This window comes from Dendrobium catenatum, unplaced genomic scaffold, assembly GCF_001605985.2.
Source record: "Dendrobium catenatum unplaced genomic scaffold, ASM160598v2 fragScaff_scaffold_1417, whole genome shotgun sequence".
Classification (NCBI taxonomy): domain Eukaryota; kingdom Viridiplantae; phylum Streptophyta; class Magnoliopsida; order Asparagales; family Orchidaceae; genus Dendrobium; species Dendrobium catenatum.
This window is the reverse complement of record NW_021319879.1, coordinates 8,582-33,211: the sequence shown is the minus strand read 5'-3', so window position 1 is coordinate 33,211 and position 24,630 is coordinate 8,582. Positions and strand designations below refer to the sequence as shown.

General features: G+C 34.7%; 3 protein-coding genes across 5 annotated transcripts in view; 1 reads left to right on the top strand and 2 right to left on the bottom strand.

Annotated features, from left to right (window-relative positions):
- Nucleotides 1-435: 435 nt before the first annotated feature.
- On the bottom strand, nucleotides 436-10,573 carry LOC110116119 (chloroplastic group IIA intron splicing facilitator CRS1, chloroplastic). Its single transcript, XM_020849592.2, has 8 exons — nucleotides 9,712-10,573; nucleotides 8,498-9,002; nucleotides 8,059-8,189; nucleotides 4,750-5,100; nucleotides 4,492-4,648; nucleotides 1,514-1,806; nucleotides 1,360-1,419; nucleotides 436-959 (listed from the first exon to the last, which is right to left on the bottom strand). The coding sequence occupies exons 1-8, from the start codon at nucleotides 10,435-10,437 to the stop codon at nucleotides 891-893; spliced, it is 2,292 nt and encodes a 763-aa protein (XP_020705251.1). The 5' UTR covers nucleotides 10,438-10,573; the 3' UTR covers nucleotides 436-890.
- A 2,913-nt stretch (nucleotides 10,574-13,486) lies between these two features.
- Nucleotides 13,487-17,348, bottom strand: LOC110116121 (protein SAR DEFICIENT 1). Of its 2 annotated transcripts, none has more exons than XM_028699977.1 (8): nucleotides 17,037-17,348; nucleotides 16,817-16,892; nucleotides 16,681-16,733; nucleotides 15,252-15,748; nucleotides 14,997-15,157; nucleotides 14,241-14,429; nucleotides 13,952-14,027; nucleotides 13,487-13,839 (listed from the first exon to the last, which is right to left on the bottom strand). In XM_028699977.1, exons 1-8 carry the CDS (start codon nucleotides 17,123-17,125, stop codon nucleotides 13,835-13,837), a joined length of 1,146 nt encoding a protein of 381 aa, XP_028555810.1. In that variant the 5' UTR covers nucleotides 17,126-17,348; the 3' UTR covers nucleotides 13,487-13,834. The 2 variants fall into 2 exon arrangements, with proteins under 2 accessions (XP_028555810.1, XP_020705253.1); XM_020849594.2 differs by having other exon boundaries at nucleotides 13,487-13,871; nucleotides 17,037-17,346.
- A 5,866-nt stretch (nucleotides 17,349-23,214) lies between these two features.
- The window catches only part of LOC110116122 (protein FAM204A-like), a 5,945-nt gene continuing 4,529 nt past the window's right edge, over nucleotides 23,215-24,630 (top strand). Inside the window, exons 1-3 of one of the 2 annotated variants that reach the window (XM_020849597.2) lie at nucleotides 23,215-23,349; nucleotides 23,760-23,820; nucleotides 23,889-24,001. In XM_020849597.2, coding sequence (XP_020705256.2) covers nucleotides 23,233-23,349; nucleotides 23,760-23,820; nucleotides 23,889-24,001 — 291 coding nt within the window. In that variant the 5' untranslated portion in view covers nucleotides 23,215-23,232. Of the gene's footprint in view, nucleotides 23,350-23,759; nucleotides 23,821-23,888; nucleotides 24,011-24,630 lie in introns of both variants that reach the window. The other variant, XM_020849596.2, reaches the window with a different exon arrangement.

Here is a 24,630-nt window from a genome sequence, read left to right as displayed (position 1 = left end):
AAAATTTTAATTTTTATACTAAGAAGCTGCTTTAAGAAGCAATAAGAAAGCCATCCCAAACAAAGCCTAAGTGATATTGAATCAAGGTTTTGACATCATAATAAAAAATATAGAAGACTGTTTTCATTTGATTTATAGGCTAGTATAAACATGCTTATTCATAGGTGGTGAAGTGAATAAGAAAAGGAGGGAGAGAGAGAGAATAGGAAGGTAGTGAGAATGGATCAAGGATTTGGTCATGGTAGAAGGGTTGGAGAGAGAGAACATAGGAGACCAATGGGAATGGATCAAGGTTTTGATACCATTGTAAAAAATGTAGAAGGCTATGTTTTCATTTGATTTATAAGCTACTATGAACATGCTTTTGATAGCCATAAATGAAGTGAATAATGAAGAAAAATGTTCACTAATAAAAATAAATTATAATAATAACTCTTGTAAATGCCCACTACCATAAATATTGATATGATAAAAATCTGGTGGCTTAATACATCCTCAAAAGTACATAAAATACACCAAAACATAAAGTACAAAATTGAATTTTATCACACAATCATCATATCAACAATACAAAGTGTTAGCACCTCTCTTCTCTGCTTGCCACTTAAAAGCATCACATAGCCTGAGCCACCAGGACTTCTCTTTCTTTGCCGACGCACAGACGGCTTTTTTACTGCTTCTTAAAGCAGCTTTCTAGTAAAAAAGTGAAGATTTTGTACTAAAATGCAGCTTTACAAAGCAATAAGAAAGCTGACCCAAACGAAGCCTTAGTTAACCTGAAAACACATAACATAGTGCCTCCACATTTCATTTGAAATATACAATTGAATAAAAACTATTGAAAGAAATTCTCAATAATGGCATATTATACTCCCCAAACTTCAAATCATCTAATTTAAATCTTCTGGATGCCCAGTATCAGCAGTCTGGAATCCTCTTGCCTTTTGCTCAAGCTCTCTCTGCAACATGCACAAGATCAAATGAAGTCGGTCAGAATATTAGTTAAACTATATTTACACATCCAAAACCAACATTTTTATACTTGCACAGCACTTACTGATTAAGACTTCATCTGAGACAATTTTCTTATTGCTTCTTAAAGCAACTTTCTAGTACAAAATTTTTAATTTTTTACTATAAAGCTGCTTTGAGAAGCAGTAAGAAAGCCGTCCCAAATAAAGCCTAAATCAATCTCAAAACCAATGCATGAAAAGCTGTTTTTTATTTGAAATAAATTGATATTTGTGATATTTTTAATATAACTTAAGAGATTTGACTGCCATATAAACAAATATAAAGATTTAGGTGTTCAATATGTAAATAAATAAGAATTTTGTGATGATCCCCTAAAAAATTTACCAGTTTTCTTTCCAGCTCCCATATATACTGCTCCCTCTCCTTTGCAAAGAATCTCAATGACTTTTTACAGAAAAAAACAAAAAAGTTAAGAACAATATGAACTATAAAATCTAATTTAAAACTGCTGTTCAGTTCTATGTGTAGAAGTAATTACCCCTCGTCTCTGAAGCTCAATTGATCGCTGAAATGCCTCTCGTTTTGTCAGTAGATGTTCAGGTGAAAGGTTTAATGGTCTTCTGTAATTTCTCCCACGGTAAATAATAATGGCATGACCTCTTCCTTGTTTTTCTACTGCAACAACTATTCCTCCACTCTCTATCTCAAGCAGTCTAGCTGTGTGGGATATCTGTTGTACTGCCTTCTGCAATGTGATTACCTTGACGACTTCTCTGTGCTTCCAATGCTGGTGAATGCTTCCAATCACACCATCAAATACTCCTCTCCTTCCTGCATTATTGAATGTAGATTAACAAGATTTTGCCATAAATTTCTTCAACACAAAATCATATAGAAATCAGTTCATTTATATTTTGAATATTAAAGTTGTTTGAATTTCATGGAGAGGTTTTCACCATTTAAAATTGCATAGTCACTGAAAAATTCATATAAATATTATTTTCAACATTAACAGATGAAACGAGTGTTGATGAGATGAACCTAACGATATCAATAACGCCTTGATCCAATTCAAAATGAATCAAAATAAACCACATGGAAATATGGTTGAGAACTTCATATGACTACGCTAAGGTCCAAATGCCCCATGAATATTGTGCGCTTATAATCGAAACAAGAATATCGGCAAGATGAATTTGACAAGCCCAAAATTGTCAATTTTCTAGATCATTAAAGCAATAAGGAGTTGATGGATCGACAGCTCAGCAGGTGGGCCCTGCCCTAGAGTGGGAGGCAGGCAAGAAGAGAGAGGAGGAATTGTTTAGACAAGTTTTAATTAAAATTGTGAGGGAATTAATTAGGGAAAGAAATATAATTTGAATTCAAGTCTGAGAGGAAATTATTTAGGGAAAGCCTATGAGAGTTAATATTCATTATATAAGGAGAAATCAATGGGAAATTATTTAGGAAAAATTTAATTACAATTGGAAAGGAATTAATTAGGAAAATGTATCTAATTTGAATTCAAATATGAGTGGCAATTATTTAGGGAAAATGGGCTAATTTGAGAGAATTGTGAGAGCCTATTTAATACTAACTATGGGGTGATTTCAAATTATGCTTGATTTTACTGAAATTATTTTTGCTTAGGTTGAGTGAGCTCTAGCCAACGCCGAGAGATTTGGGTGAGCCAGATCTTCCTCTTCAATTGCAGATCCAACTATATCTTGTGTTTTTCTTCTTAGTTCTTTCAACAAAAAAAAGTGTTTGTGTGTTCTTCTTCCTACATTTCTTGTGACGTTCTCTAGTTTTGCTGAAATTGTATCTACTTCCTATCAGACGTCTACAAAACATCAAAGGATCATGGAGGATAAGTTTCAATCATCCAACAGAGTGTCTAATTTTCTGGTCAAAAAAACCCTACAACAACAACAACAACAACACAAGCCTTTATCCCACTACGTGGGGTCGGTTACATGAATCCTTTTTCTCCATTGTGTCCTATTAAAAGTCATTAACTTAATACCTCTATAATTCGTGCAATCCTGTGCATCGCCTTTATTCTTAAAAATAGGAATTAACACGCTCATTCTCCACTCATCTGGCATCTTCTTAGTCTTCAAAATAGTATTAAAAAGTTTAGTAAGCCATGAAATTCCTTCATCTCCTAAGCATTTCCACACCTCTATTGGAATATCATCAGGTCTAACAGCTTTTCCACCCTTCATTTTCTTTAAAGTCTCTCTAACTTCAGTTTTACTAATACGCCGATAAAAATATAAATCTTTATTTTCATTTAGGGTGCTAAGGTCACTATAGTCAATCTTATTTTCACAATCTTCATTAAAAAGTTTAGCAAAATATCTCATTCATCTTTGTTGAATATCATCTTCTAAGAAAAGTATTTTTTTATCTTCATCTTTAATACACTTCACTTGAACTAAATCCTTACTACTCCTATCTCTTTGTTTGGCTAACTTATACATATATCTTTCTCCCTCTTTAGTATCTAATCTATTATATAAATCACTAAAAGCTAATGTCTTTGCATCGCATATTGCTTTCTTAGCATTCTTACGAGCCACTTTATATATTTCCCAATTATCATAATTTTTAAAATTAAACCAATTATCAGAATTTTTAAAATTATCAGAATTTTTAAAATTGCCAGGTCCCAAGTCCTGGATGAGAAAAGTGGAGGGTTGCGTTAGGTAGTCGACAGCCAGCGTAAAACTTGTCGAACAATAATGACATGAATCTGGTCAAAAAAACCCTCAAAATGTATAAATAGGTCATTCATACTTCTACACATTCAAGGAGAGGATGAAGATGAATCTCAGTTCCAGAGCTCTGATCATTGTTAATTTTGAATATCCAATTTCAATTCAAACCAGTCAATGATCACCATCATAAGTTGAACTTTAAACAATATATAATATATTTAATAATAGACATTTGTCCATTATTAAATAAATATGAACTATAACAAATAATAAGTAAATTTATACTATTTTGACTTCATGCATTATGTTTAGCTTCAATAAAAAAGAAAGTGTGGATCACTAACAAATAAGAGTTGAACTATAAATCGGTAAAGTGTTTTATAATAATGAAAATTTCAGTATAGAAATATAAAAGACTCATTTTTTATGTACCAAACTATACTATAATATTATCATTAAAGGAAATTCTAATTATTTTCTACATGATGCATATACACTAACTAATACAACAATAACAACAACATCAAGCCTTTGTCCCACTACGTGGGTCAGCTACAAGAATCCTTTTTCGCCATTGTGTCATGTTAAAAGTCAAATTCTCATTTAAATCTAATAAAGAAAAATCATTTCTAACATTTTCTAACTAAGTCTTTTTAGGTCTAACTCTATCTTTCTTAACATAAGTCAAATCTAATACATCAACTTTCCTAAACGGGTCATCGGAAGGCCTCCGTTAACTAATAGAGCTAAGAAAGAGAACATGCATTCCAATGGAGAGCCATGAACTGCATACCTAACAACAAGATTTTATCCATTTTCATGCCTATCTTTCTTAATGATTCTCTTTCCTCTTCTGTAAGGAGTTCTCTGTCTGCAGAAAGTTCAGAAGGACTCCAAGAAGAATTCAGCTTAGCCAAAACCTTCTCTGATTTTCCTATCTTTGCTTTGAGCTGAAGAAACAGCAAAGGAAAGTAATAGTGAAACCAACCAAACAGAAAGGAAATATACAACTTTTGTAAAGATTATAAGCAAAGTATAAAGAAAAACCTACAATGAAGAGACTGCGCTTCTGCTCTTGTAGAGTTTTCTTTAGGTTTTCCATCTCAGCTGCAATTCCAAGCTCTCCCTTGCAAACCACATTGTTTCTAGGAATGTAGTTGGTTCTAATGTCTTGAAACTCCCTGTAAGTTCCAAGGCTACTTGTGGCTGTCTCTAACATAATGGTAACATGAAACGACTCTGCTGCTTTTGAACGAGCTTTTTCTTCTAACAACTGTTGAACTTCGACATGGGCTTCTCTCTCAAGAACTGAGCCGGCCACTCTGCTGGGAAGAAAATCTTTCCCACGGAATAAAATAATAAGGAACTTGTTTCTCAATATCAGAACTCCGCCTGTCAGACGCTGCATTTATGAGTTTTGTGTGTCAAGCACACAGCTTCTGATAGATGGTAGTCTACAAATAACGAAATTAATTATGATTCCATAGTTTTTTAAAACTTGATAAAGCAAAGAGAGTAGACTGTATTAGAGGGTAGAAATAAACATAAATAAATTTCAGATAAGACCCTCAATATTGCACAGCATGCACATCAATACACAGACTAGTAACTCCATACCAGCTTGGGATAAGCACAAATGATCTTTTTAAGTTATATATAACGAGAAGTAATAACATGTGCATCTGGTTGCTTTTATCTTTTCTTTCTTTGGGAATGCTTAATGACTCAAAATGTTTAATTAGGATAGAAAATCCTATCATTGATGGTTTTGTTGAGAAAAACTGTAGCAACCAGAGCTCTACATTGTCACCCATATCCACACCCACCCACGTACCCAACCATACCCAATGGGTATGGGTATACCCATGGCCTCGTGGGTGGGTATAGGTGGGTAATCAATATCAGGGGATAAATCGATTGACATTGCTAATCACAGTATGCCATATATTGACGCAATCCTCATTGTGCAATGCACAATAGTGAATCACGCTGCGACCAATGTTAATGCTGATATGCAAGGAAGTTTGCAATCAGAGCAAAGGGTAACAAGCCTCAAGGCCATCAATCCACGGTAAACTACATTCAAAAAGCATGAAAAGTGGGTGGGTACGACGTCCCGAAAGCAGCCATGGATGGATGTGGGTGAGCGAAGCTTGCACGTGCAGAGTGTGGGTACCCAATGGGTGCCCAACTAGGATCCCGTGCAAGGCTCTAGTAGCAACTCATTCTCATTCATAATGTATTCCTCCTCTTCATCAGTCCAGTTCATCCAGCCTTTAGATCTCCTGAACTCTCTAAGAAAATCAGTTTCAACCCCAATAGCTTCTTATGCAGCAGTCCAAATTTAGCCTTTTTCACGATCAACACTCCACTTGAGCTCCTAGCCATGCCGATTGTAAATCATGCTGGCCATCTCCATTTCCAAGGTCGCATAGCTATTGCTTATCCCAACACCGACATCTTAGATATAGTCGATCCTCCCCATAATTGCCAAATCTTACATATCAGCAAGCTTCTAAGTTACATATTTACTCATATTTACTCTTAATCTGGTTTCAATTCCATGACTACAACTGATTCCACCTCAAGAATCCCCTGGTGCAACTCACATATTAGATATTTGATCCCATATCAAAACTTATGTTGATTTGTCATCACCAAGATTCATCGCCAACGTTATGGCCAAGTTCTCGCTGAAATTTCTCTAATCCTGTACAGATCCTCTCTTCCTACTTGCAACTTCCTCCGTGCTCAGTTGTATCTCCTATTGTCAAACCCAATTCTTCCATATTCTCCCACTATTACACCTTTTCGTGCAAAAAAGAATTATCATCAAGAATGTTGGCAATGAATCTTCTTTTTTATCTTTCTTTTCTTTGTTCTTCTTTCTTCAAGAATGTTGAACAACTCAAAATGTTCGATTGGGGATTAAGGATTGTATCAATTAATATGTCATAATAAGTAACCTAGGTTGAAGTGGATGGTTGAAGTGGCGGAATGCATCGGGCTTGTTAAAATGTTCTATTGGGAATTAAGGATTGTATCAATTAATATGTCATGATAAGTAACCTAGGTCATTTTTATCATCACGCGCCTTACCTCTATTTTTTGGGGCCAGCTTTACGAATCTTCATTCTTCATACATCCATGCTAAGTGCCTCACAACATTGAATATATTTGGCAAATCTTTTTGCAAGGCTTCTATTTTTTAATAGTTTCAATCTACTTATGTTTCAATCTAGGCATTCGACATTAATTTATCCACTTGTCTTAATTTTGAACATACTTAAATCACCTAATTTTATTTTTATTCAATAGATATTACTCCCACTATCCGTCTAAAGTAATGATTTCTCAATCTATCAAGTCTTATTTTTCCATACATCAATCTTAACATTGTAGTCTTTATCATGCCTAATTTGGCTATCAATATCTTCGTTTCTATCAATCTTAATATGGTTGACTTAATTATAATCCTATAAATTTATTTTAAGTCCCCCTAATATTCTATTATTACGGGATACTCATGAGATACTTGTCTATTTTAACCATCAAATTTTAATTAGAATTTATATCCGCATTCTACTCTTTTGTATAATTGATTCAAGATATTTAAATCCATCCCATCTTAACATCACATAATCTTCTTGTAATACTAGTTGGGAATTATTGATATCATACCCAAATAGAATTGCATATTATAACTTTCAAAATCTAAAATTTGATGGTCATGTTACATAAAACTATCTAGGGGAAAAAATTATGAATCCAAATAACAAATAATGAAGAAGCCTTAGATTTAGTGTAGTATTAGTATGCCAAACTTTTTTAATGCTCCATGAATCTAAATTGATAGAAAGGTTCTTCACAGAAATATAAGAACGAGACAAACATAGAAGTAGGCAGTTATTATGGACCATATTATTGTAGAAAACATAGAAGCATAGGCAAATGTTATAAGGATAAAATGAATAGGTGTTAATCACATACAAAATAGGTGCGTAAGTAGGACTGCAGTTAAAATAACTTTTTCAGTGTATTGCCTCATTTTTATAAGAAGCCACTCTTTTAGCTCTTTTCTTCAAAAAACTGTTGCAAAGTAAATGAAGCTAATTAAGCAATATTTACTTTGCTGAAATTTGGTCTACATTGCATTCATTTTTCATTGGAACAAAAAAAAAACCGAAACATCGAATGGATGGCGGTTACAGAATGATAATAAAGAGATTTCTCAACAATGTAATACCTCAAATAGATAAAATTCTGAGAAAAATATTTATTAATTCAGACAACTATGGAAAGTGATACCAACTCTTCTTAGTAGTTTAAGTTCACAAATTGAAAATCTACTCGAACTTACCTTTAACTCCCATGCCATTTGCTCACTATTAGTATTTTGGATTCCAACTTTAATGGCAATTTTGGCTATAAGACTTTTCTCCCACAGCTTCATTATTGCACAAGCCAAACCTTGAAGTTTTGTGTTTTTACCTTACAACACAACAAGAGAACAAAAAAATACATGAAAATTAGCTGAAGTTTCATTTTACAGAAAAGAAAATTATTCCAACTACTTTTATGATTGAAATAGCATCCATAACGATTAAAAACAGTAACTTAAAACTAGTGCATTTATATCTTAAAACAGACAAAGGCTTCGTTTTGTTTGGGATAGCTTTCTCATTGCTTTCTAAAACAACTTTATAGTACAAAAAATTTTAATTCTAAATTTTTTTTTAACTAAAACACTTGTTTAGAAAGCATTAAGAAAGTTGTCCCAAACGAATCCAAAGACTTACTAAGGGCAAAGTGAGTAGGCAATGGACGAGCAAGTTTCCTCAGGTAGGTCAAGTCATCATTAGACAGCCTTTTCCCTTCATAGGGAGGACACCGGCGGAACGGAGTCATAAATCCAGGAACAATTTCTGGAAGCAAGTCAGCATCAACAGGTAATGGCTTGCGGCGCCACCAATCAATAAATCGAGGACCTAGTCCGTCCAATAGTCTGTTTGCCTCCCTCTCATAAAGTGAGAAATTGACCAGCCCATGATCCCTTTGTGATTCCAACTCCATATCCTTAGAGAAAGAATTCACTACCTGTTTATTCACTGATATAATAGCTCCATTTGTGATCCCATTAAATGTTATTGGTGAGAGGGAACTATTGAACTTTGATGAAGATGGTTCCACATAAGGAGGAGGAGTTGGAGATGGGAATGCCTTTGTACCCATTTGATAGTTGTCTCCTCTATAGGCAACAATAACATCCTTCTTTCTCCAGACAACTAAACCTCCAGTTTTTGTCTGCTTAGATTAAAAGGAGGTAAGTTCAAAATTTCAAATACATTTAAGACCTTATAATAATAGCAAGGTAACAATTGTCAATATATGATTACATTTACTATATAAGGCATTAGATCATCTTCAACCAAACTCAAAATCATCGTATGCCATCAGTCATTTGCTCCATTCAAACTCCAAATTGTACGCCAAATTCAGGTAGGTGAACAATGCAACACCAATATTGGCTTTGGACTGTTCACCTATGCCAAAAAAAATTGCTGCGGGATTTGCCGAAGAAGCGCACGAAAGAGGAGAAAAGCACACCACAGATTGTTACCTTCGTAAAGGAAGCGCGCGAAAGATGAAGAAATGGTGTTAGATTGGAGATGAATGACTGCATTTTGAAATTTTACTGCATTTTGGAGTGGAAAATGGGTTTTTCGGTTGGAGATGCCCTTACAACAATCAATAACAATAGTGTTGTGAACTCTTCTCAAAAAAGAAATAAGAGAGTATATAATATAAAAATAGATTGAAATGAAATGTTCTAAGGCCATTGCTTGAAAAGGATCACATTTCACAGTTAAAAGAAAATTTCAGCAAATAAGAAGAGAAGTACCTCGACAAAGAAACAATTATTGCCAAACAACATAACTAATAACATTGGATATGATTGATGAATCAATCTTAGATCACATATAAAAACTAAACCGAAAAAAACTTTACAGACCTCAACAATCTCGTGAGCCCGGACCATATTTTGGCGCAGCGGATCAACAATCTTAACCATGGCGAGCTCACTCTTCCTCCATGCCCTCCGGATCCCCTTCATCACCTCCGGCGTTACTCCAGCCTTCTTTCCTCTGACCCATTTCCTCATTTTCATCGCTTCACCCCTCAGCCTCTCCAGTTCTGCCCCGGGCAGAACAGTCTCGGCCTTCGGAAAAAACCGCTTCTTTTTCAGCCTCGGAATTACGAGCATCTCCTCCTCTGCCGCCGCCCACGGCGCTTTTCTCCTCGGGCCTTCGCCGACCTCCGACGCCGGAATCCCATCCAACGCATTCAGAACCGCCAAATCAATCGACACCTCTTCGCTTGAACATTCTGCTTCAGGCAATGAAGGAAGGATCTTTCGGAGGAGGGAGACACTCTTGAGTATCTTCCGCATGGCCTCGCGGCTCCGGCCGCCACGGACGCCGGAGGTGAGGAAGCGGTAGGATAAGTTGTCTTCCTCCGCAGATGGATTCTTCTTTCTTGGTTTCGAAAGGTCGAGGATTTGCTCTGCGGGGAGGATCAGAGGAGAAGTCATCCACGGTGCAGTGGGCATCCGGACGCCTGCGACGCCGCTTCCGCCACCGCTAGCGGAGGCAGAGGAGCGCCAGGGCTTCTCCGGCGGGGAAGGCTGGGAAGGATTAGATGGGGAGCGGGAGCAGGAAAAGACAGCGCAAAGAGGCATTGCCCCGTTGGCCGACGAGTAGCGATAAGAGCAAAAGAGTGAAAACAGAGAGCTTTCGCAATCTATAGTCTCCACTCATCGACGAGGAGCGATGGGAGAAGTTGAGAGCTTTCGCAATCCATAGTCTAATAGTCTCCACTCATTTATCTCCACACCACAATATATCTTGCGCCTCAAATTAGTAAAATTATTATTATTATTATTTTGATTAATGGTGAAAAATGAAATAAATTTATGGGATTAAGTTTTAAAAATTATTAACAAGATTTTAGAATTAAATCCACCGAGGATTAGGGTGATTGTGTGCGAATATGGTTGGGAACCCCCATCCCGAGTTCAAATCTCCTCTACTACGAAAAATTATTAGGTCCGGACACCGGACATAGCTCTACATCCGAACGCCAATAATATGTTGTCACATTCTCTTACTCTTTACCGCGCGGCCCGACAACCCGACCCAGACCGGAACTCGGTATTGCTATGTTCGGGTATTGCTATATTGCTCGATATTGTTAGGTATTGTTCGGTATTGCTAGGTATTGCTTGGCAATAACGAGAAATATCGCTCTGTCAAGATCAATACCTAGCAATACTGAACAATACATAGCAATACTAGCAAAACCGGGGTATTGATAGGTATTGGTCTTAATAGATTGGTATTTCTCGTTATTGCAGAGCAATATTTAGCAATACCTAGCAATACCCCGGTCTACACAAATAAGCCAATACATAGCAATATTGGGTTCGGGTCGTCGGGTCGCGCGGTAAAGATTAAGAGCACGTGGCAACATGTTATTGGAGTCTCGATGTAGAGCAACGTCCGGTGTCCGGACATAAAAATTTTCCTCTACTACGGTCTCTCCTCTTCGGTGGGGCAAAGTAAGTGTGAGCTCGATGTCGGTGGGTGGTCTCGCTAGATTCCACTGAGGAATTAATTATGCCGCCAAGAACTCCCTTTGGAGTGGCAGCAGGTGGTTCCCCAAAAAAAGATTTTAGGATTAAATTTATTTTTTGAAATTCTTTTTTTAAAATAATGATAAATTTTGTTATTAAGAGCAATTTGTTGGATGAGATATTTTAGTAAAATAAATGATTGAGTGTATTTTATGCTATGATTTAATTATTTTAAAATAATAATGGCAATAAAGTTAGTATATTTTTGTGCTCTTAAAGTTAATATATTTTTAATAACCTGAGTACCATCATAGATGTGTTATGGCATTACACTAGAAGTATAAATCAATCCAATTTGTCAATGGTTAACATCAAAAAATGGAGACAAGCAAGTGTCATTCCTTTGTATGATGATGTTGCCTTCTTTTGAATATCTTAGGTTTAGAAAAGATTTTAAAAATAAAATTAGGCTAATTGATCTTATCGATTAGACCATAAGGTAGTACCATAATAAGTTCATTCCAATAATAAAAAATTAAATTGTAGGGAGAAAAATGAATTCATACGAATTAATGATGATGACCGAAACCTACATATATTGTTGCTTAATAGTCGCCTTTCTTTATCAATCAACTATGACATCTACCATCACTCTGCATTGCCTGTCGAGAAACCTTGCCAATCATCGACCAGCGCAAACATCCATGCTTTCTTCATTCTCATGTTTTACTATGATAAAAGACCAAAATGACAATCTAGCCTTTTCCTAGAGGTGTCAATTTAGGTTTGACTCAAAGTTAACCTGACCAAAATATGTTTGACCCAACTATGATCTTAAACCCAAACTTTTTTAATCCGAACCCAACTCATTTAACATGTTTATTATATGAATCATGCAAAATTTTTGAATAAACACTAGTCATTTAACATGAACATGACCCATCTAACTCAAAAAATCACCCATTCAATCCGAACTTGGCCTGTTTAACCCAAATTAAATAGTATTCAATGCATTTTCAAGTTTCTGATTCATTCAAACCTTGCACAAAATTTTATAAAGTTAGAATTTTATACATGAACCCAACCGGAAATATAGTCATGTACTCGGGTCAATACAAATCCGAATTTTTTAAATTTGATCTGTGTTAAGCCGTCCTTTATTGACACCCTTAACTTTGCCACCTTCTCTAGTTAAGGCAAAAGACAAATTTTTGTAACCGTCAACTTATATTGTGATTTGTTTTACTTGGATTAGGCAGGTCCCATGGCTTTTTTTTTCCTAAGTTTTTCATAAAAAAATTATTTTACCTCTTATGAGCTTCAACCTCTTTTATCTGTATATGAGCAAAAATGTGGTGCAATACTAAGACGAAAAATACATCCTCTATCATACGATAACCTTTTAAAACGACGGGTGTCTTTAGTCAATAATTTTTATAAAAATGATGATAAAAATATTATGATTAAACTCTTCCTTCATTAGGTTTATATTTTGATATTCATTGTTCTACTAAACCATTTTGGATCATGCATAGTGAACCCACTTTAATGCTCAACTAGTCATACTCGTCCAAGTTCATAAGCTACGAGTTGGTGTCGCTTCATCTAGCTGGTTAGTAACTTCATCTAACAAGTTGGTGACTTCAGCCATTTATAAGTTGGCGACTTCATCTAATAATGGACTCAATCTAATTGTCCATGAGTGCTATATGCTTTAGGCTTCATGCATTTTGATATATTGTCTTATTCATTATCTTGTTAAAAAATATATTATACTAGAAAGCAATTTTATATTAGAAAGCAATTTTAAGAAGCAGTAAAAAAGTCGTCCCAAACAAAGCCTTAGTGAAGTCCCAAGGCTTCTATCTTTAAATTCTCTCTCGCTCAACTTTATATTTTACGCATTTGACAAGTCTTGTAAGCAAAGTTCTAATATTGCCTATGCATAAATTTTGTTCCAACATCCTCTAAGATTAGATTATTGCAACAACCTCAAATGTTATTTTAACATCTAAAATTGTTATCACATGAAACATTCTGAGCTTGGTAGCTAATAAGAATTTATATCTAATAAGCTTGTCATGCCCCAAATTACCTTCATAATCTCTTATTAATATATAAACATGGCCAAAAAAAGACACTAATAGAGAGAAAATCAAAACCAAATATTAGTTACAATAAACTGTTCAGCTAATCTGTTTATTCATTTGTACCTTTTCAAGCAAAACTTTACATGACAGATGACCCAATAAACAAATTAAATTAATGACAAACAACATAGCACACACTGAAAAAATTCTGAAAGAAATAACAAAGGAAAACTTAGCCACCTCTTGTTTTCTTGCACATTCTATCATTTATGTGCAATCAGGGTGGCTACTAACAGTTTACAACAATTTACACACAAATTTCCTCCAAATTTTTTCTTTTTTACTCCGCTGGTGGCCAATTATAAAGCTCCATTTGCAAATCATTTGGTATTAGATCTACCTCCAGAAAACTTTCAATCTGATAAGGAGGTTCAATGGCTACTGGTTCAGCTGTAGATAATCATTAAATGAGACTAATTGTTCTAAAATCAAGAACAGATTATGAGAATTAAGGAAGAAGAGTTAACAACCTTGTGGTGGAAGGCTGATCTCTTCCAACCTATCCCAGCAGTTATAAGCCTCCAGAACTAACTCCTGCACAGTGGCCTGTATACATTTTTGGTATCAGTAATGATTTCTTAGCAGGTGAAGGACTGTAATTGAGGCTTTGTTTGGGGCGGCTTTCTTGTTGCTTCGTAAAGCAGTTTTTTAGTTCAAAAATTAGAATTTTTATACTAAAAAACTGTTTTGAGAAGCAATTAAAAGCCGTCCCAAACGAAGCCTGAAGTTCAAACACCATTAAACCCTTCAGAAGCTTACCCTCATTGGCATGCTGAGCTCTTGGAATGTCCATGAGACCCCATCAACGGCAATGTTCACAACTTCACAAATAGGGCTTAGAACAATGGAATAAGGAGGACATTGGTGTATGTATAACTTGTCACCCAATGGGCAGGTCTTAGCATGATAGATGGCCGCCTCCCAGTTTCGAGGAGACATTCCTAGAATCTGTTTTTTCAAGAATTTGGTTAAGATATACATTCAAAACTTGTTGAGTTATTTGGCTCTCAATGTTACTGAGATGTTACTGTTATTTGTCAGCAAAAATATGACATGATTACTGTTTAGAAATGGGTTAATTTCATAATGATCTCTCGACTATTCGGATTGACTACACATAATTGATCCAAAATGATCCTTTAAAGACTAAATTGGGAGTAATTTTGCAAAGTCGATGGATAGACTAAATTGGATCAATTTGTATCATAATTTATACGTGAGGGATCATTTTAGATCAATTTTATATAGTTGGTGAGATAAATTGGTCACTCATAATAGTTGGGGGATTGTTAAGAGATTTTCATTTCGTTCGGAACAGCTTTCTTATTGCTTTTTAAAGTAGCTTTCTAGTAAAAAATTTTATGCTAAAAAGCTGCTTTAGAAAACAGTAAATCTCTTCCAAAGATGTTATTTGAAAGTGTCAGCAAACCAAAAGGGAGAATCTTTAAATAAAATAACATTTGATATTTTTAAATGACATGGCATTAATGATGAATCAAACATGCTAATGCTTACTTTTTGCAGTTGAGGAGAATCAATAACTGATAGCTTCAAGAAATCCTGAACAGTCTTGATGTTCTTAGCCATCAACTTCTTGTGGAAGGCACCTTCCTTACCAATCTTCTCAAGCCTCCATACATCATCACCAAGTGCTGGGGGGTAGTTCTTCTTATAAGCTGCAATGTTATTGCAACATAACAGTTTAATTTGTCTGATAATCATTCTGAAATGATATATTCTTGTTAAAGTTCAAGAAAAAGAGTCAATTACCTTCTCCCCGGTGATCTTTAACCATGAAACGACTGGTTGCAGCTTCTCGAATGTCAAAACCTCTCAGACTCCCAGATGAAACTCGAGCACCGATTCTAAAGTGTCTGCTTCTGATCCAGCTTGAATTGTCAGTGAATTTCAGCTCATCAATGGAGGTTTCTCCATTTTTGAGGGTAAGAGCAATATCTCCAGTAAGTAATGGCCTTCTTCCTGTCCTTTCTTTTACTATATGGCGATTGAAATCAACAGTGGACCAGTTGTCAGAATCATCACAAGGAAAATCTCCATCTAGAACGACCAGTTCTACTTTGATTGATGAGGAAAATGATGTTATAGGCTTCTTTCCTGTTGCAGTGTCTACGAGGAGAATCTCTAAGGGGTAGCCATCATCATCTTCGATTCTGTTTTCAGTGAATATTGAAAGTGATGGTTGTTTCTTGAAGATGAGTTGAAGACCACAAGAAGGTTTTGCCTCTTCTATGAGCATTTGAGGTGATCTAGCAAAAGTGACAAAATATCAGGTCAGATTTCTTTCTTGGCTTCCATGAAGATGATTAGTTTATGTTGGGAATAGGATAAATTTGATTTGAGCAAAAGAGAAGAATGGAAGATAGAAAAGAAGATTGGCATATAAAAACATGCAAGAATTTTATATAGATTCATCTGATTAATGGCTATGTTCATCTGTAATTGTCATTGCTGATTTCAATATAATCTTAGGTTTTGTTGGGGACGGCTTTTTTACTGCTTCCTAAAACAACTTTTTAATACAAAATTTCTTGAACTAAAAATTTTTGTATCAGAAAATTGCTCCATAAAGCAGTAAGAAAGTTGTCCTAAACAACGCCTTAATTTCTCTTATGAAGAAAAACCCTACGATGGCTGAAAAATATAAGAAAATTCGTATAACAATGTTAATAAAGTAACGGCAAATTAACGAAGACTTTACTACAAAGGTCAATCCATGATTAAGTCTGTGTAGCGGTGTGTTTTCTTCATAGGACAAAAATTATGCTCTATAACTTAACATTCTACAGCGAACAATTTGATAAAAAAAAGGGTTGGGTTAAGCTTCAATCCATTGATTTTTTGGGGAAATGAGGTATCTACCCACTGCTACTCCAAAGGAGGCGCATAGCGACGTAACTAATGCCTCGATGGGCTACCAGCAACCAACCTCATAGGTGCAGGGCCACGCAATTATTTTATCCCCATTTAAAGAGTTGTGCCGCATGAGAGAGGAATCGAACATGGGTGGGGGGTTCCCAATCACGCTCGCCCACCAACTCAGCTAAGCCTGATGTGATAAATGATTATTCATTAATTACACTAATCTCAAAGTAAATCCAATAGTTTTGAGATCTATCTTGATCATTTTTTTTATCAGAATATCTGATAAAAATTTTCTAAAAAATTTATGTGTTAGTACCTCTGCAGCAGACAAGCACGTCGAACAAGCCCCCTTTCAACCTCTTCCTGCACCTGTAAAATCAGAACCACCATGAAAACTTGGACTGGCTCATGAAGAAGATGGAGCAGGTTAGATGAGATGAGGTTCATCATACCACTCTTCTAACAACAGGTTCCAGTGCAAGGCATAAATTCTGTATACAATTTGCAGCCATTGCTTTCCTGATAACCCTGTCAAATAATTCATGCATGCTCATGTCATCATCTAGCTATAAAATTATGATAAAATTGACTAAAAATATTCTGATCAAAGTTTGCTGTACGATTAGCGCAGTGTAAATTTAACTAAAAATTGTTGTTAGATTTATTACTGACATTGTGAATGATGGCAGGGATCTGATTCTTTTGCCCTCCCGTATGTCTGATTCCTTATCTGCTTCTTCAGGGAGTCTCTTGGCTGCCATTTTTGAAGCTAGAAAGGTAGCAGAAATTTGAGAAGAAGAAGAAGAAGAAGAGAGCTTGGTTGGCGATGGAAGATGAAGGGAAAGGAAAGCTTATAAGAGTGGTTTTATAAGAGAAAGGGAAGATTTGGTAGAACTAAGGAAATTTACACAGAGAAGATGCTGAGAAGCTGCTACGAAGCTTTGTTGATTGTGAGGGAAAAAGACTTTGGAGGTCTTCCCTGTACGCGTTTTGATGATGTTTTTGAGCTTATGTTAGCAACATGATGAGTCAACACACTCTCTCTTCTTCTTTTTTGCTTTATTTGATTGTGATAAAATTGGTAGAGAAATGAACAGTGAATGGAGGAGTGGTTGAATGATTAAGGACTTAGGTTTCGTTTGGGATAATTTTCTTGCTGCTTTCTAGAATAATTTTTTAGTACAATAATAGTTTGAACTAGAATTTTTTGTACGATAAATCTACTTTAGAAAGCAGCAGGAAAGATGTCCCATACAAAATCTTAAGTTCAAACATACCAACAAATAATATAATTTTACGTTGTATGCTCATTGTTTGAAAAAGTATGAAAATGAGATAATATCGTTTGAGCCTTGATATTTGGCTTGATTCTAAAGGGAAAATTGTATGGCTATTAGTTTTTTGTTGCTAAATTTCGTAGAAGTTGTCAAAATACTTAATTTGGATTCTCACATACGTTAAGTTTATGTTTTAACTTTAACCTTTTCTTAAAAAGCAAACTCATTACCTATTCATACGTGGCCGATTTAGTCCCAAGAGTATCAATTTTTTTCAGTTTTATCCATCGGCTATATAAAATTGGTCTCAAATAATCGTTGTAAGACTAAATTGGGATCAATTTTATATTCCAATTTTGATTAATTTCTATACAGGGACTATTTGGGTTAATTTTTTGTACTCGGAATCTACATTAGAGAATTGTGATACTCTGAACTAAATTAGTCAGCAACCATTTATATATATATTCTCTGAAATTTATGAGTGACAACTAAGTTTGCGAAGATATTCAAATTTATCATTATATCTCTTAGATTGAATTATATAACTACATCAAAATATACTTTACCACTTAATCTTCTTCAAGAAAACACAAATATTCTCTGAGAATCTAAGCTTTTGAACTTTCATAAGCAATTTTGGGCAACATTGGACTCAATGATTGTTAGCCATTTTTATTATTGTTGTAGTCTTGATGGATTTGGATTCACAATCATTGAACAAGACAAGATTCTCCTTTCATTATCATAACAGCATGAAGCTCATTTTCTAAGCTGTATTGAACTACCTGACAAGTTAGATTGAAAATTCTAAGTATTTTTTTTATTTGATATATTTTGTTGTTGTTGTCTTTCTATAAAATATGAGTTTGTTGGGAATGTAAAATTTTGATCATGGTAAATATAAATTTGAATGCAAAATATGAAAGAATGTGAGATTAAAAACATTTCATTGTATTTTGCACAATTTGTCTAATTGAATCTAAAATTTTTGATGTTTCTATGATCTCAACAAATCTCCATTTTTTGAGATGTTTTTGTAGTTATTTGCATTTGAGAAAATAAACTTTTTGGGATAACAATTTGGATGTATATTATTACCATTTTTTTATAGCTTTAAATTTGATTACTAAACCTTCCTGAAAATTCCCTAATCAGTCTGACCATCAAAGTTTGACCTATCATCTTCGTTAAAATTGTGACATCAAGATAATTTAAATTATACATTTCATTTGTTAATAGAAGATATCATTGATGACAGCTGTTGCTTCACCACTATCAGACAATCTTCATTTGCACGTACCATCTATTTGAGCTATCCTTGGCCCTAACATGTACATCAGGCCAAACTATTGGGTGATTATCTAATTACCTTTCAAGTCAAGGGAAGACATGATATAGACCATCCAATATTGACACAAAAATAGAAGATTGTAATTGTTGTTTGTTGGAGTATTCACAAGAATTGAGAAAGTTTATCACCTTAGTATTATATGAAGACCCCATACATACACACAGATAAGTTGAAAGCATACATGCGATTTTTCACGGAAAAAAACTAGATAAAGGCAAAAACCATGTGATTTGACCTACTTGAAATGTTTCGACTAGTGTGAGTCATAGATTACAAGTAATGACCTACAATTAGATATAACATTTATACAATATAATATATATGAACTATATAAAATAATTTCCATGACTGAAGTATAAGAAGTCTTTAATCGTTAAAGATGTCATAAATAGAGAGTTGGTGATTTACTTGATCATTCTCCTTACAGGAGAGGAGACCAATGACCAAGTAGGCAAATATTGGCATTAGTGTTGATTTTAAGTGGTATCGACATTGGCGTTCTTATTAAACTTTAGCATTGATTTCAAGGTTCAAAATTCAAATGATGAAGGGTTGGTTTTCCTTTACAAAAGGGTCAATTATCTATGTTTCTCGGATTGGATCCTAAGAGGAGTGAGAGTCAAAATTCATATGACAAGGTTATGGACTTCCCCTAAAAATAGGCTTGAACCATCCTTATTCGAATATATTAGATCGAAAGAAAAATTGATATAATAATACTAACATCGAGATCATATGAAGATACCTATGAAATGATGTTCCTCAATTTAGTGGTTGAATAAAAAAACTTGATATGTCATAATTAAATCATTTTTTGATGATCTTTGGTAAATTTTTTCTTCATTATTCTTTAAGTTTTGGCTAGAATTTATTTATGTATAATCTTTCACGTGTATTTTTAAGAGTAAGATTTTATCTGTGCACGAGTAAGCTAATATTATGTGTGACAAAAGTAGATAGTGATATTAAGAATGTTGCAAAGGTTATGCTTAGAGTATCAAAAGAAAGAGCTCATAATACAAAAAATAGTTGTTGGCCAAATCAAAGTATGCAAGGGATGATAAAAAAATATATGAAGATTTGTTATAATAAATTTGTTTATATGTTAAAACTCTGAGAATTAGAAAAGATATAAAGATGCTCTTAAGTAGTCTAAGAAAGCAATATGTGATGCAAAAAATTTAGTTTTTAATGATTTATATGATAGATTATATACTAAGAAGGTTGAAAGGTATATGTATAAGTTAGGTAAGCAGAAATATAGGAGAAGTAAGGATAAAGTTCAAGTGAATTGCATTAAGGATGAAGATCAAAATTGATTTTATTAGAAGAGGAGATTTAACAAGGTGGATGATATATTTTGATAAGTTTTTCAATGAAGATTGTGAAAATACGATTGACTTTAGTTTTCTTAGTACCCTAAATAAAAATAGAGATTTTTATTTTTAATGACGTATTAGTAAAATCAAAGTTAGAGATGTTTTAAAGAAAATAAAGTGTGAAAAAACTATAGGACTTGATGATATTCCAATAGATGTGTAAAAATGCTAAAGAGATGAAGGAATTTCTTGGATAATGAAATTTTTCAATATTACTCTGAAGTCTAAAAAAATGTCAGATGAGTGAAGATGAAGTGTGTTGATTCCTATTTTTAAGAATAAAGGTGATGCAGAAGAATTAATGTGCAAATTATAATGGAATTAAGTTGATGTGCCACACTTTAAAACTTTGGGAGAGAGTTATTAAGTAAGGTTATGATGTGCATGAAACTAATGTTTCTCAAAATTAATTTTGATTGGTGCTGGTTAGGTCTGCTATAGAAGTTATACATTTATTGAGAGGTTTGATGGAAAGTATAAAGAGAATAAGGAGAATCTACATATAATCTTTATTGATTTAGAGAAAGCATATGATAAAATTCCAAGAGAAGTGTTATGGAGAGTTCTAAAAAAAAGAGGTTAATAATGCTTATATTCAAGTCATTAATGATATGTATGCAAGAACTCTTACTTTTGTTCAAACATAAGATCGTAACGAAGTACTTTCCTATTTCAGTAGGATTACATTAAGGATCACCCTTAAGCCCATATCCTTTTTTGCTTTGTTTATGGATGTTCTTACTAGACATTTGCAAGATGATGTGCTTTTTGTTGATGATATTCTTCTGGTTGGCAAGACTAGACATGAACTTGAAGGTAAACTTCAATTATGGAGGTCAACCTTAGAGTCTAAAGATTTTCATTTGAGTAGATCTAAAACTGAATTATTGGAGTGTAATTTTAGTAGTAATAAATCTAGTGGGGGGATTTTGACTTTGGGCGATCAATTCATTAATAAGAGTACATATTATAGATATTTTGGGTCTATTGTTCCGAGTGATGGGAATATTATTAGTAGAAATTAAGTTGGATGGTTGAATTGGAGGAATGCATCAAGGTTTTTGTGTGATAGAAAAGTACCCCTAAAACTTAAGTGAACATTCTTTAGGATGATGGTGAGACTTGCAATGCTTTATGGCGCAGAATGTTAGCTATTAAAAGAGAAGCATAATACTAAGTAAAGAGTTGTAGAGATGGGATGCTCAGGTGAATGAGTGGCTTTAATCTTAGAGATAGAATACAAAATAAGCATATACGTAGATGTAGACATAAAAAAAATTTTGTTAGAAAATATTAGAAATGATCTTTCTTTATTAGATTTAAATGATAAGTTAACTCTTTACAGGACACAATGGAGAAAACAGATTCATGTAGCCGACCCCACGTAGTGGGATAAAGGCTTGATATTGCTATTGAATCTTTCACTTGTATATGCTTTTTCAAAAAAAAAAAAAAAAAAAAAAAAAAAAAAAAAAAAAGGATGCAAAATTATATAGTTTTGATTATTGGAATAGTTTTCACTTTCCAATGTCTTGATATTAAGATTGTGGTATCCCTAGCTTTGATGAATTTTTGTGATTGAATTGCTTGAAAGAAAATTATAGCTTTTTAAAACATATTGATGATAACACAAACCAATTTCATAATTATTTTAATGTTAAAATTTTATAATTTGGTATGATTAAAAAAATTAAGAACATTAACTCTACTAATTGTCACTTTTATTTTTCATTTTCATTAAAATAGGCTGCATTTTGTATAGTTGCTTTTCTTTGATATATAAGTAGTTTTTTCCAACAAAGTTCTTGAGTGATATACAGGAATAGGTTCGCGTGTTATGGTGGGTTTGCTACTGAAGCAAGTTGGATTAATTACCTTTAAAGAAATAATTATGATGAAATTATTTTCTTAATTTATTGAAATAATATAATTTTTTTTTTCAGAAATAGTTTAATTAAAAAAAATAAAAAAAATATATTTTACTGTTATGTTATTGTAGCAAATTGCTTGTAAAATGGACGACTTGCTACATTATCAATTGATTGAGCTGCACTAGGCTACAAACGAGTCAAGTTGAGCTCGAATAAGGGGTGTTCGAGTCACCAAGCTCAAGCTCGAGCTCGTCGAGCTGTGCTGTCGAGCTCCGCTGTCGAGAATCGACATCCATCGCTCGTCGTAGCGTAAGTCGTCGTCGTTGCGTTTACCGTCGAGATCGTCGTATCGAGCGGTCTGAGCATAATCGTCGTTGTCCCGAGGTCCGTTTGTTTTCAAGATCCCTCGTCGTCGCGTCTATCGTCGAGTCCATCATCCAGAGCTCGTCCCGTCGCGTCTGCCATCGAGGTCGTCGCCGAGCTATAAAATTTCCACTGTCGAGATCTTCGTCGAGCTTGTCCCGTCATCTGCTGTGGAGATCATCGTCGACCTCAAAATTTCTCGCTATCGAGATCGTCGTTGAGCTTGTCCCGTCTTCTGCATCATCGTCATCACGTCGTCGAGATCCATCATTTTTTTTATTTCCCGCTCACGACTTGGAATTCCCGCTTCGTGGATTTGCATTTCCCTCCCGCGAGTTTCGTCGTTGAGCTGCTCGACGATTTGACGAGTCGAGCAGTAGCCTGTTCGAGCTCGACTCGCGAGCTCGATAAGCCCGACTCGTCGTGCCTGTTACCAAGTCGACTCTTAGCCGGTTCGTGAATTGGCTTGACTCGTTTGCACCCCTAGCTGGCACCTGATGTCCTGAGTTAGTAGATAAGTCACCCATTTAACAAATGAATTTGCCTAGTTTTAAAGCTTTTTTTTACAATGCTTAATCACATTATTAAAATTTTAATCATACTTTTTGCCTGGTCCATTGGTTTATGACCGAACAGGAGGCGGAGCTTGAGCGGAGGGAGGCGGCCCTTGCCGCCACTCCAATCCTCCAACCTGATTTCAGGTCGTCGAAGGTCACTCAGGCTCAACTCGACAAGTTCAAGGTATGTTCTTCTCTTCTATCAATCGCATCAGCACTTTCAGAAGTTTTCCTTCCGTTACTGAATTTGTTTTTAGGTTCTTGTAAATGAAACCGCTAAACCTTCCATTGTTCTTATCCAAAAGAGGGGTTTTGTTATTCTTTCTTTTACTAATGAGGTTTTACTTCCTGAACCGTTCCTGTGCGGCTGGATGCTTTTAGTTTGATCAATTTGGAATGCATTGCTAGCCAGATAAGGAACTGAACATTTAGGGTTTTGTTATGCTTCAGTTATTGCTTGTGAAGATTTTCCCGTTTTGGTCTGTGGTTTTCTTTGATACGAGGGTTTTGAATTGTAAGAATGATACTAAGAACACGTAGATGTAGTAATATTTTCTGTATTTGATTCAGTTTCTTGCCTTCTTTATGTCACAGGAGCTAAACAAGAGAAGATTACAGCTAAAAGAGAAGTCTAAGGATATAGGAAAGCCTAAAGGTTTCTTTTTTGCTCTTTCTATAGCTGAAACAAATAATTTTCTACTCCTTATGACAGGGCTTCTTTAGGTAAAGCAAGCCAAGTTGTGAAGGCATGCTCGGGTCTTATTGAAGATGGCTGCAAAAGCAAGCTTGCAAATAACACCATTGAAGCATCAAATCTGTCAGCTGCGAAGGGAAAGGTTATTTTGGTAATGCTTTGACTTACCTTCTTTTAAAAAAACACTAGTTTTCAGGCATATGAGTTGCATGCCTAAGGTTGAATTAGAAATTTAATTAAAATAATAGTGGAAAAAACTTTATTTAACAGTCAAACAGGAAATCCTATTTTGATGAAAAATAAAGCATGTGTGGTGCGGACATCCAACCGTCCATGCTTATCCGAGGAGCTGAAGATCGACGGTTGTCATCGTCCCACGTTATCTTATAATTTATTTGTAATTTTTCTTTTTTTATTATAAATTTGTCGTTTTTACCCTTACTTAAGAGGGTCGTCCTATGTAAGCCCTAGGGGCATTTGTGTCTTATTTAGTTTTTTTAGGCCTATATATAGATGCCCTTTCTTATGTAATAGGATGATGAATTATTGAATGAAAAAGAGTTTGTTCTTGTTTGATCTCTTAGTGAGTTCATGGGAGGAGAAAGATCTCTTTGTGAGTTCCGAGATTCCCAAGATCTCTTTGTGAGTTTTTGAGGAAGTGGAAGGATCTCTTTGTGAGTTCCGAGATTCCCAAGATCTCTTTGTGAGTTCTTGAGGAAGTGGAAGGATCTCTTTGTGAGTTCCGAGATTCCCAAGATCTCTTTGTGAGTT

Excerpts from the sequence above, each read along its gene's own strand:
- LOC110116119 (XM_020849592.2), bottom strand. The coding sequence starts at position 10,437 with ATGCCTCTTTGCGCTGTCTTTTCCTGCTCCCGCTCCCCATCTAATCCT. Across the intron at positions 8,190-8,497 it reads GCCTACTCACTTTGCCCTTA|GTAAAAACACAAAACTTCAA; the intron begins GTAAGTCTTTGG and ends TTGTGTTGTAAG. Across the intron at positions 5,101-8,058 it reads AAATGGCATGGGAGTTAAAG|CGTCTGACAGGCGGAGTTCT; the intron begins GTAAGTTCGAGT and ends TCATAAATGCAG.
- LOC110116121 (XM_020849594.2), bottom strand. The coding sequence starts at position 17,125 with ATGGCAGCCAAGAGACTCCCTGAAGAAGCAGATAAGGAATCAGACATA. Across the intron at positions 16,734-16,816 it reads AACCTGTTGTTAGAAGAGTG|GTGCAGGAAGAGGTTGAAAG; the intron begins GTATGATGAACC and ends CTGATTTTACAG. Across the intron at positions 15,158-15,251 it reads TAAAGATCACCGGGGAGAAG|CTTATAAGAAGAACTACCCC; the intron begins GTAATTGACTCT and ends ATAACATTGCAG.